Genomic DNA, 13,307 nt, shown 5'->3' on the forward strand with positions numbered 1-13,307 from the left:
TTCTGAACATGTTCTGGCCAAGGTTAGTGAATATCAGTAGTGTACCTCTCCGACTACTCATATACTCAAAACTATGCATTTCCACTTCACCAAAATCATAACGAGTTTTGAAATACATCTCTTTATCGCTCCTCTGAGAGCAGGTGAGTTTTTCGGCAACTACTCTCTTAGAAAGTTTATTATTTGGGAAAATAGAGTGATTCAAAGGATCATTTCTGCGGTTTTGGAGTTATTTTACTTTCATTCAGAGACTGATCTTCCCATACATTTCGAGTCGAGATCAAATCTAGCCAATCCAAACATGTCTTCGGTGCCATTTGCGAAGATAATTAAAAAAGCATGGCTCATTTCGATGCCGTTCTTTCAAGGGCACGTCGGCTAGTTTCATGAGGCCCTGCATCAACATCCATAACTAGTATTGAAGTGCAAATATCTCCCAGGCTATTGACAACCTCAAACATCTTGAAGACAGAAAAGTAAAACTGGATTATGGTCAAGGCGAAAACACAAAACAGTCCCCCAAAAATTATTATTTTTCTTAACTTCTTATGCGCATTTATCACATTGAAATTCTTAATCGCGGGCGTGTTTGGCATGTAAGGACAATGGACAACTTTTAACCATTCACAGATTTCCTGTAAAATCACCAACACAAACGGATGTTGGTTCCTCACTGATCGGCCTCAAGCGGCGTAAACGGAAAAGCGGCTACAAGGACAATCAGCAACAGCCGCCGCGTAGGACGCCGGCCAGAACACGCATCCTTTCAACCACACCAGAAACGGCGCGAGTCCACTTACTTGTCTGCATCTGTGGCCAGGATTAGCGGCAACGCGCACAGATGGGTTCAATACATTTAAGAGAGGAGTTGTAGTCATGCGATGTCTCAGATTTGACATGGATACGATGCGGCACTTTTATCTGCGGCCCAGTTTAAGCGTATGCTGGAAATGACATTAAATCGGACTTTTTGTTTTCCTTTCAAACTCAGAATGAGGACAGAATTCTTCACATTCAGGTATAGTTGCGCCTAGTAAACTGCCACCCTTAACCATAGCAGCTGAAGACATGTTTTAGCCAAACCACAGGAACTGCTGCTCATTGCGTTTGAATGCCGGCTGCGCGGAAAACTAGCCAATTTGTTATTGGTTTGTTTGGCTGACCTTTGATTTGGAACTTGACCTTTCACCTTTGCACCCAACAAATGTGGGTAGCAGGCACTGTGGAATCGCTGTAGGTCATGTGGTGCTTCTATTCACAGATGTGCACTGACCTTAAAGGCAGTCATGATTGAAATGATTGAAATTTTGCGACGAGAATTCATTTAAAATATATAATTTTAATTTTTGGGGAGTTAAAAAAAAATAGAAAAACAAAAACATAATAAAATATAAAAAATATATGTATAAAAAAATATTTTTCAACATTTTTTTCTAAAAAAAATACTTCCAAACAAAAAACAGGAAATATTCTCTATTTTTCCATCCCTCACACCTCAATAATAATTTACTTCCAATTAAAAAACAACTCGTTAGACTACTTGTCAGTCAACATATCACAAATGTTCTGAAAATATTTCATAAAGGTCGAAAATTTACCTAGTGTTGCTTTAATAATAAAAATCCTAAATATTCTATTTTTGATTTCAGGAAGGAAAATGAAACTGAAAATATTATTCATATTTAAAAAAATGTGTGTGTGTGTGTGTTGGGGGGGGGGGTTCAAAATAGGAAAAAATACACTATATAATAAAATATATATATATATATAAAAAAAAACATTAAAAAACATTCTTTATTATCTATTTTTATTTTACCCCTAAAAATACTTCCAATTAAAAAACAGGAAACATTCCTGATTTTTCCACCCCCCAAGCCCCCTCCCCCCAAAAAAACAATTTACTTTCAATTAAGGACCCCCCCCCCCGAAAAAAAAAAAAAAAACAGGAAATATTCTCAATTTTTCAAAAAAAAAAAAAAAAAAAAAAAATCCCCTCCAAATTAATAATTTACTTCCAATTAAAAAACAATTCAACTAGTTAGTATAGTATAGTAGTGTAGTTATAAAAAAATAAATAAATAAATAAAATAAAATAAAATAAAGTTTTTCAAAATTATTTTCCCGACAAATCCAATTCCAATTAGGGGGAAAAAAACTGGAAATATTCCCCCCCCCCCCAAAAAAAAAAAAAAAAAATCCCCTCCCAAAATAAGTTTACTTCCAATTAAAAAACAACAGGAAGTATCCTCTGGTTTATGTAGTCCCCAATCTTTTATTTGGATTTTATTTTGGCATACAACATGACGTCGACGCACATTTGCAGGCCATACAAAATGCTGCCGGCTCGGGTCCCCGAACCTTGAGTTTGACACCTGTAGTTTAAACCACAACAGTGCCGTTTCCAATACTATAAACACCAAAGTCAATGATGATTTTCATTAGCTCAAAATAGCCTCGAAAATTCACAAGGGCCATGAGATTTAATGAAAATCCGCTTAGTTTTTCCTCATCTATTGGCAGGCTTCTCCACTTTTATAAGACAGACGCAAGGTCAGTTAGCCCTTGTTCCGTCTATACTAAATATACCAACTCCTTTAACAATCAATAAGCCACTCCGGAGAAGTAATACGACGCGGATATTAGCTCGATTTGCCCTTCATATGCGACTGGATGTTCATTTGTACCCATTGGAGAACAATACTTCTACAAATTGGACATTAATGAAATAGTATCTTAAAGTGGACAGTTTATTTATTGACTCTGGAAGACAAATAGGACTTGGCTGGCGCTTGTAACCGAACTGTCAGCCCTGCTACTCCCTCTGAGGTATGAATCATTTAAGCGATAGAGACAGATGACTCCATTTCCTAGGTTAAAAGGGTACAAATTATGGGCAACCGTGAAATCCTAGCCGAAAGGACGCGGTTTACTCCGGTCAGCTCGTCTGGAGAAGCAATGTTTTTTTCCCTCCGCTCTTTGTACTCTTTTGTAGTGGTCTACTTCAAATTGGAAATCAAGCAAGGCAATAGCAATCATAGCAACACGTGTAAAGACAAACGAGAGTCACCGTGTCTGTGTAATACAAGATGCGTGCTGCGTCGTATTGAGAATGCTAATTCAATTTCACAGGGAAGGCCCATTTGTACGCAAATGTAAGAGAGGAGCGCTAAGAGTGAAGTTAGCGGCGACGTCTGACCGGGCGCCAGGAAGGGATTGGGATCAGATCCGCTCGGGAGATGGCTGCTTCTACTGACAAGACAAGGCTATGTAATACAATTAGGAGCATTGTAATGAGGACGTGACGATACAGGAGTTTATGCTAGTCAGTGCAGTTTAGCGTACACAAATTCGGAATAAATGTTGATGATCAAGAGCGGACTAGCATACGAGTTACCAGGGATTTCCCCGGTGGGCCCTAAAATTAGCGCAAATCAAAATGCATTCCGTGTGCTTGCATTGTTCGAAATTCTTCAAAACACTGTAGAATACATAAAGCCACCACAGTCATCATTTAAAAATGAAAGCATGTCAGTACAATACAGTATTATGTGATTCCGCTGAGCAATGGGTCGTTTTAGTAGATAGTAGGTTACAGTTCTCATTTTTGTGGAACGGTAAATCCACAGTTCTGAATACATTCTGTCCAAGGTTAGTGAATATTAATAGTGTACCTCTCTGACTACTCACATACTCAAAGCTATGCATTTTTACTGTAACAAACTTTAGAAACTTTGAATAAGAAGTACTACATGCATACTTTGATCAGGTTACAGTTCTCATTTTTGTGGAACTGTAAATCCACAGTTCTGAATACGTTCTGGCCAAAGTTAATGAATATTAGTAGTGTACCTCCCGACTACTCATTTACTCAAAACTATGCATTTTTACTGGACCAAAATTTAGAAAATTTGAATTAAAAGTACTACATGCATACTTTGATCAGGTTACAGTTCTCACTTTTTTGGCACTGTAAATCCACGGTTCTGAATATGTTCTGGCCGGAGTTGGTGAATATTAGTAGTGGACCCGTCAGACTACTCACATACTCAAAGCTATGCAGTTTTACTCAACCATAATTTAGAAAAAATTGAATTAAAAGTACTACATGCATACTTTGATCAGATTACAGTTCTCATTTTTGTGGAACTGTAAATCCACAGTTCTCAGTACGTTCTGTCCAAAGTTAGTGAATATTAGTAGTGTACCTCTCCGACTACTCGCATCCTCAAAACTATGCATTTTCAATGGGCCAAAATTTGAATTAAAAGTACTACATGCATACTTTGATCACGTCACAGTTCTCATTTTTGTGGCACTGTAAATCCACAATTCTAAATAGGTTCTGGCCAAGGTTGATGAACATTGGTAGCAGACCTCTCTGACTACTCACATACTCAAAACTATGCATTTTTACTGTCAAAATATTTAGAAAATTAGAAATTAAAAGTCCCGCATAAGTACTTTGATCAGGTTACAGTTCTCATTTTTGTGGTACTGCAAATCCACAATTTTGAATACCTTCTGGCCAAGCTTGGTGAATATTAGTAGTAGACCTCACCGACTACTCACATACTCCACAGCTATGATTTTTTACTGTACCAAAATTTAGAAAATGTGAAGTAAAAGTACTACATGAAAACTTTGATCAGGTTACAGTTCTCTTTTTTGTGTAACTGTAAACTCACAGTTCCGAATATGTTCTGATCAAGCTTGGTGAATATTAGTAGTGTACCTCTCCGACTACTCATTTACTCAAAACTATGCATTTTTACTCTACCAAAATTTAGAAAATTTGAATTAAAAGTACTACATGCATAATTTGATCAGGTTACAGTTCTCATTTTTGTGTAACTGTAAATCCACAGTTCCGAATACGTTCTGGCCAAGGTTAGTGAATATTAGTAGTGGACCTCTCAGACTACTCACATACTCAAAGCTATGCAGTTTTACTCAACCAAAATTTAGAAAAAATTGAATTAAAAGTACTACATGCATACTTTGATCAGGTTACAGTTCTCATTTTTGTGGAACTGTAAATCCACAGTTCTGAATACGTTCTGGCCAAAGTTAGTGAATATTAGTAGTGTACCTCTCCGACTACTCACATACTCAAAACTATGCATTTTTTCTGTCCAAATATTTAGAAAATTAGAAATTAAAAGTCCCGCATAAGCACTTTGATCAGGTTACAGTTCTCATTTTTGTGGTACTGTAAATCCACAATTTTCAATACCTTCTGGCCAAGCTTGGTGAATATTAGTAGTAGGCCTCAGCGACTACTCATTTACTCAAAACTATGCATTTTTACTCTACCAAAATTTAGAAAATTTGAATTAAAAGTACTACATGCATACTTCGATCAGGTTACAGTTTTCATTTTTGTGGAACTAAATCCACAGTTCCGAATACGTTCTGGGCAAGGTTAGTGAATATTAGTAGTGGACCTGTCTGTGTCACTCGCCTGATGGCTTCTAACACCGCCTACGAAGTGGGTCGGTCTTTCAATGACTCCCGGGCCACTCCCCCACAATGGACGTCCAATCACGTGGCTTCTACAAAGACTGATAAAACTCTTTAAATTTAACTGATAGAACCCTCCCGCTTCAAAAGGGATTGGATGTCTATCGCCGCCAATGGCACCGGAAGATGGGCATTCACAGTCCGTCCTTCCAGTCTAAGGGACTGTTGATTCTGGGGCATTTCGGGTCGGTTGTTAACTCATTGGCTGCCATTGACGGTGCTAGACGTCCAATCCATTTTTCCTGGGAGGGGACGAATGAACCAATGTGATTTTTATATGTACAGTATGAACAAGCCTCAACATATACATTAGATTTAGAGTACGCTCGAATTTGGAAGAGACGTCAAACAACAGATGGATCTGAAGATGGGCCCTTGTCTTAAATGGCCATCTGCACGTTTTTTAGTTTGAAAATAAGCAGGCTTTTCATTCTTGTTGTATTTGGCTAGGGCCACAGTGCACACTATTCCAAGAATTTCATGCGTCTCAAGCCCGTTGCCCGCAGTTGTGCCGAGGGAGACGCAGCCATCAGCGTAAGACACATACCCGTGGTCCCTGGTCGCCTTGATCCCCCTGAAAGATGACGAGAAAAGAAAATTTCATCTCCAGTGCACACTGCTCAATAATGGTTATTAATAAGCCAAGACTAACAGTGAGCTAACTCAGAACACATTGATGAAGCGAAATAACGCAGGAGCCCGCAACTATTCGTTTGCGGCGGAGAGTGTTATGATAAGAGATGGTGACGGGCGTCGCGTATTCCAGACAAAGATGGATTTGGCGTAGCCAGGCGCGATTTTACACCACGCAATCTTGGCTCTTTAGAGTGAAATGAAAGATGAAATGCAGCGGCCCCGGACTTTAGCACTTTGTAACTAAGGTTGTGACAATGTATCAAAATGGTGATATATTTCGATACTTTATATCCCAAAAGGTTACTGATACGCTCCAGCCGAGAATCGATATATCGTTTTAAAAAGGTGTCACTGTTTGCTAGCAAGGTTACTTGCAAAATTTTCCACTAGAACAGTGTCTATGTTAACTCATTTGCTGCCATTCATTTCATTTTGACTACGAGGGTCAAAGAGAGCGACAACGAAGAGTGGTATTTGGTATGTGGCAAAATGGATTTTGACAAGTGGCAATTTTTTTGCCATGTGGCAAAATGTATTTTGCCATATGGCATTTTTTTTGTAATGGGGCATTTTTTATTTAATATGTGGCAAAATGGATTTTGCCATGTGGCATTTTTTTGATTTGTGGCAAAATGTATTTTGGCATGTGGTATTTTTTTGCAATGTGGCATCATGTATTTTGGCATGTGGCATTTTTTTCAAAGTGGCATTTTTTATTTGGTATTTGGCAAAATGGATTTTGGCATGTGGCAATTTTTTGCCATGTGGCGTTTTTTTGGTATGTGGCAAAATGCCTTTCGGTATGTTGCATTTGTTTATTGCAATGTGGCATTTTTTAATTTGGTGTGTAGCAAAATGGATTTTGGCATGTGGCACTTTTTTTGCCATCTGACATTTGTTTTAATATGTGGCAAAATGTATTTTGGCATGTGGTATTTTTTTTTTTTTTCACCATGTGGCATTTTTTTTGGGTATGTGGCAAAATGGATTTTGGCATGTGGCATTGTTTTTTTTTTGCAATGTGGCAATTTTTATTTGGTATGTGGCAAAAATTTTGGCATGTGGCATTTTTTTGGTATGTGGCAAAATGTATTTTGGCATGTGGCATTTTTTTCCATGTGGCATTTTTGGGGGGTATGTGGCAAAATGCATTTTGGCATGTGGCGTTTTTTTGCCATGCCGCATTTTTTTGGTATGTAGCAAAATGAATTTTGGCATGAGGGATTTTTTTTGCCATGCCGCATTTTTTTGGAGTGTTTAGCAAAATGGATTTTTGCATGTGGCATTTATTTTTTGGCCGTGTAGCATAATGGATTTTGGTATGTGGCAGTTTTTTTTGCCATGTGGCAAAATGCATTTTGGCATGTGGCGTTTTTTTGCCATGTGGCATTTTTTTGGTATGTAGCAAAATGAATTTTGGCATGCGGGAATTTTTTTGGCCATGCCGCATTTTTTGGGGTGTGTAGCAAAATGGATTTTGGCATGTAGCATTTATTTTTTTGCTGTGTGGCATGTTTTTTGCTATGTGGCAAAATGGATTTTAGTATGTGGCAGTTTTTTTTTTGCCATGTGGCAAAATGTATTTTGCTGTGTGGCATTTCTTTTTTGGTATGTGGCAAAATGTATTTCGGCATGTGGCATTTAATTTTTTTGCCGTGTGGCATTATGGATTTTGGTATGTGGCAGTTTTTTTTTTGCCATGTGGCAAAATGCATTTTGGCATGTGGCGTTTTTTTGCCATGTGGCATTTTTTTGGTATGTAGCAAAATGAATTTTGGCATGCGGGAATTTTTTTTGCCATGCCGCATTTTTCGGGGTGTGTAGCAAAATGGATTTTGGCATGAGGCATTTATTTTTTTGCCGTGTGGCATGTTTTTTGCTATGTGGAAAAATGGATTTTGGTATGTGGCATTTCTTTTTTTTGTATGTGGCAAAATGTATTTCGGCATGTGGCATTTTTTGCCATGTGGCATTTTTTTGGGGTATGTGCCAAAATCTATTTTGGCATATGGCATTTTTTTTGCCATCTGGCATTTTTTTGGTATGTGGCAAAATTGTTTTTGCCATGTGGAAAAATGTGTTTTGGCATGGGGCAAAATGCATTTTGGCATGTGGCATTTTTTTGGTATGTGGCAAAATAGATTTTGCTATGTGGCTTTTTTTTTTTTTAATGGGATTTTTGCAGGCCATGTATGTCCATGCCATTAAAGGCTATACACTTTCAAATTTTCCATTCATTTTAAATGGCAGAAAAACATGTGTGGCTGTATGCCACATGGCAAAAAAAAAAAAACGCCACATACCAAAATGCATTTTGCCACATACCCCCAAAAAATGCCACATGGAAAAAAATGTCACATGCCAAAATACATTTTGCCACATGACAAAAACATCTCCATCTTAGCCCTGCTGAAGATAGGTTGGTGGAACATTTATATGTCACCTCCTATTCATTTGGTGATATGGGTCACTTCCTGTTCAGTAACCCAAAATCAACAGGAAAGGACCTGGAATGACCCAAAATTAACTCATTAGCTTTCATTGACGGCCATAGATGTCCAATCCGCTCAAGTATTGATGAACAAACTTCAAATCGATCGCATGACTCATGATACTCGATTCAATTCGTGGCAGAAAATAACTCGTTTAGCTGTTTATTGTAAAATATTATTGCATGATTTGATTCTGATCCATATACAGTATGGATAATTGTCATATTGCCGAATCGTGAGGTCATCATTATCGCGAGCCTTATATCACAAATTGTATCGTATTTCGTGTTACCGAGGGCTTCCCGCCCAGACTTGGAACTCCCGGGTTTCTTAGGGATCGTTCCACAACGGTCACCCAGGTAAGGTGTCAATTCTGGACAGGAAGATCTATTCAGTGCCTGAGTGGAAAAAAAAAAAAAGCTCCCGGAATTCTCCGCTTCATTAGAGCCAGATTAAACGGAAAAACCAGTGGAGAACGGCCATGCCGCTGCGCACTTCTTGGGTGGGAGGCCGCGCACAGTTGTTTCTCATTTCATTTAAATGCAGATGAAGAGGTTCACAGGAGAGGCAGCGATATCTAGCTGCTCACTCCGGATGCTCTGGCGTCTCGCTTCTCTTTCATTGATGACCACAAGAACTTGCCAAAAATCGTGAAACGGGCAAAATTGCTCACGCGGACTTAACTCATCGGTAGACATCCCGGTTACGAGTCAATTCAGGACCTTGATTTTTAGCGTTTTTCAAGCCAAACAATGTGGTTAATATTTCTGGCTTCGTTCTGGAGTGGAATGCTTGAAGGGATTCGTCTCAGTTTCAGTGATTCGTTTTCATTTCTGGGGATTTGCGAACGGCGGGAGGACTTACAAGAAAGACAATAAGGATTGGTTGAATAAATAAACATACCTTTTCACCCTTTGGACCTGGAGGACCCTGTGAAAAAAAAAAAAAAAACAAGTTTAACAACAATTGCACCAATACATACATTATGCATTTCCCCCAAATAGTAGACGTACAATGTATTGGTGTTAGCAATGACTGTAAAATTCTGACTATAAGGCGCACCTGACTATAAGCCGCCTCCCACGAAATTTGACACAAAAACGACATTTGTTCATAAATAAGCCAAATGATCCGGTAACACTGTATTTGACAGCGGCGTCATAAGACCAAATGAACTGCCATGATGCTTCATTTGGCCATCACTGCTCCTTTGGGGAAGACCGTCAACCTCTGCTGCCACCTGCTGTCAACACTGTTGTCGTCAGACATTCCTCCTAGCATGTACCGCGGCGCTACAGATATAAATAACAATAAAAATTCCTATTCTGTGCTAATTATTTCTTCAGTTACTGTTGTGGTTGTTTCATTAGTTGCTAAATATGGTATTTGGTAACACTTAATTTGACAGTAGTGCCATAATATTGTCATAAGACCATCATAACTTTAACATGACACTGCTATGAGCATTAATGAATGCTTAAGACCGATGTCATTTTGTGTCATCCGGCAAATTATCTCACTTTTAAATGGATGTAAAAGATCCGAGCTGGACAAAAATTGAGTTGTTTGATCGCTGTCGACCGGAATAAATTGTTAACTTGTGTTTCGAAGCGTTTTTCTAGCTTTCAAAATGAAGTTAGTACAAAGGGTAAAGACTAGGGTGGACGCGCAGAGTTTGGCCTTTTGGCCAGGTTGTAGGTGTTTCGACGGCCTAGATTGTCGGGGCTGCGTCAGCGCGGGTCCGGCGGCTCGGCTGGCGTGATTCCGGCAATCTGGCTAAAAGGTCAGCTTCCTTCAATATTTACACCAAAAGATTAACCGGTAACACTTTATTTTACAGCGGCATCATAAGACTGTCATAAGACCAAATGAACCACCATGAAGCTTTGAACCAATTGACTGAAAGCTTTATTGCTTCAAGAAGCTTCATTTGGCCATCACTGCTCCCTTGGGGCAGACAGTTAACCTCTGCTGCCACCTGCTGTCAACACTGTTGTCGTCCAACATGCCCCCTAGCATGCATTGCGGGACTACAGATGTAAATAACAATCAAAATTCATGTTCAGTTCTAATCATTTCTTCAGTTACTGTTCCAGTTGTTTCATTAATTGCTAGTTATGGTATTTTGGTGACACATTTGACAGTGGCGCCATCAGACTGTCATAAGAGCATGATAATTATAACATGACACTGCCATGAGCATCAGTGAATGCTTATGACAGATGTCATTTTGTGTCATCCGGCAAATTATCTCACTTTTGAATGGATGTAAAAGATCCAAGCTGGACAAAAATTGAGTTGTTTGCCTTGCCGTTTGATTGCTGTCGACCTCAATAAATTGTCAACTTGTGTTTTGAAGCGTTTTTCTAGCTTTCAAAATAGAGTCAGTACAAGGGTTTAAGACTAAGGTGGATGTGCGGAGTTTGGCCTTTTGTTTGGTCACGTGATTCGCCGTAGGGATGAAACAGCTGGCTTTCATGTTAGGCAGTTTAGATGATTCGATTAGATTCGATTTGTGACCAGCAGTACAGCAGATTAAAGCAATAAAGTGTGTGGCTACCTGAGTCTGTTGTAAATGTGTTCAATAATAATTATAGCTGATGTATGATTAGGCCCTAATTCCCGACTTTGAGGTTTTGGAAAATCTTACAATGGGGGAATTTAGTGCAGCATTAAGGGACAGCTAGCAAGCTGACTAATTGACCACCCACTTAGAACCGTGTAGACAGCATCAAAGATTAATGCACCATCATTTATTTCACTTGAACTTCAGAAATGTAGTTACGGAACTGTAAACTGTAAACACAAGTCTCAGGTTAAAACCCAATGCTATAGATTTTTTTTGCCTTTGCTGGCCAAAAGTATTGGCACCCCTTCAATTCTGTCAAATAATGCTCAATTTCTCCCAGAAAATGATTGCAATTTCAAATGTTTTGGTGGCAATATCTTCATTTATTTTGGTTGTAATGAAAAGACACAGAGGAGAATGGGGGGAAAAAAAAAATCATAATAATTTTACGCAAAATTCCAAAAATGGGCCGGACAAAAGTATTGGCACCCTTTAAGAAATAATGTGATGCTTCTCTAATTTGTGTAATTAACAGCACCTGTTACTTACCTGTGGCACATAACAGGTGGTGGCAAAAGCAGCCAGTTAAAATGGATTAAAGTTGACTCAACCTCTGTCTTGTGTCCTTGTGTGTACCACATTGAGCATGGAGAAAAGAAAAGACCAAAGAACTGTCTGAGGACTTGTGAAGCAAAATTGTGAGGAAGCATGGGCAATCTCCAGGCTACAAGTCCATCTCCAAAGACCTGAATGTTCATGTGTCTACCGTGTGCAGTGTCATCAATAAGTGTAAAGCACTGTGGCTAACCTGTCTAGATGTGGACGGAAAAAAAAATTTGAACGGAGATTTCAACGAAAGATTGTGCGGATGGTGGAGAAAGAACCTCGACTAACATCTAAGCAAGTTCAAGCTGTCCTGCAGTCCGAGGGTACAACAGTGTCAACCCGTACTATCCGTCGGCGTCTGAATGAAAAGGGACTCTATGGTAGCATACCCAGGAGGACCCCACATCTGACCCAGAGACATAAAAAAAGCCAGGTTGGAGTTTGCCTTCAAAGAAAAGAACACTGTCCCCACAGTCAAACATGGTGGAGGTTCCCTGATGTTTTGGGGTTGCTTTGTTGCCTCTGGCACTGGACTGCTTGACCATGTGCATGGCATTATGAAGTCTAAAGACTACCAATAGATCTTGCAGCATAATGTGGGGCCCAGTGTGAGAAAGCTGGGTCTCCCTCAGAGGTCATGGGTCTTCCAGCAGGACAATGACCCAAAACACACTTCAAAAAGCAGTAGAAAATGCTTTGAGAGAAAGCACTGGAGACTTCTAAAGTGGCCAGCATGAGTCCAGACCTGAATCCCATAGAACACCTGTGAAGAGATCTGAAAATGGCAGTTTGAAGAAGGCACCCTTGAAATTTCGGAGACCTGGAGCAGTTGGCCAAAGAAAAATGGTCTAAAATTCCAGCAGAGCATTGTAAGAAACTCACTGATGGATACCAGAAGCAGTTGTTCACAGTTATTTTGTCTAAAGGTTGTGCTACCAAGTTTTAGGCTGAGAGTGCCAATACTTTTTTTTTTTCCATTCACTTTTGTGTTTTTTCAATTGCAAGCAAAATAAATGCAGATATTACTCCCAAAACATTTCTAATTACAATCATTTTCTTGTAGAAATTGAGCATTATCTGACACAACTGCAGGAGTGTCAATACTTCATGGCATGAAAAAGTAGTTGCCCACTTCTGAGTGAGCCTTTGAGCCTTTCAATAAATGAAAATCCATGCAGGTGACACTTTTCACCGTTTGACGACAGAAAAGCGGTATTGATGAGCATTTCGCACCGGGAGCTGGAATTGGAAAAAATGACCGAGAATGACTGCAAATTGCTTTGCTTTGTGTGACTTTTAAAAGCCGACAAGCCAAATACAAGGCTCCGCTTCGACAAGTTTCTCTGAGCAGTTACAGAAACATGTGTTTAGAGACCATTAAGAGCCCTACTTAGTCCTTTTTAGCAAGTTTTCCGCCTTCTCACAGGAAGCTTTCAGATCTGCACAAAACCCGAATGATGTTTAATTTGCGATAGGTCGGCGAT

General features: G+C 39.3%; 1 protein-coding gene across 1 annotated transcript in view; it reads right to left on the reverse strand.

Annotated features, from left to right (window-relative positions):
• Positions 1-13,307, reverse strand: part of LOC130927928 (collagen alpha-1(XXV) chain) — a 198,349-nt gene that overhangs the window by 80,259 nt on the left and 104,783 nt on the right. Inside the window, exons 5-6 of the mRNA XM_057854067.1 lie at positions 9,552-9,578; positions 6,068-6,094 (exon numbers count right to left, since the gene is read on the reverse strand). Of these exons, the coding sequence (XP_057710050.1) occupies positions 6,068-6,094; positions 9,552-9,578 (54 nt within the window). The remainder of the gene's footprint in view (positions 1-6,067; positions 6,095-9,551; positions 9,579-13,307) is intronic.

Source organism: Corythoichthys intestinalis, chromosome 13 (genome assembly GCF_030265065.1).
Source record: "Corythoichthys intestinalis isolate RoL2023-P3 chromosome 13, ASM3026506v1, whole genome shotgun sequence".
Taxonomy (NCBI): domain Eukaryota; kingdom Metazoa; phylum Chordata; class Actinopteri; order Syngnathiformes; family Syngnathidae; genus Corythoichthys; species Corythoichthys intestinalis.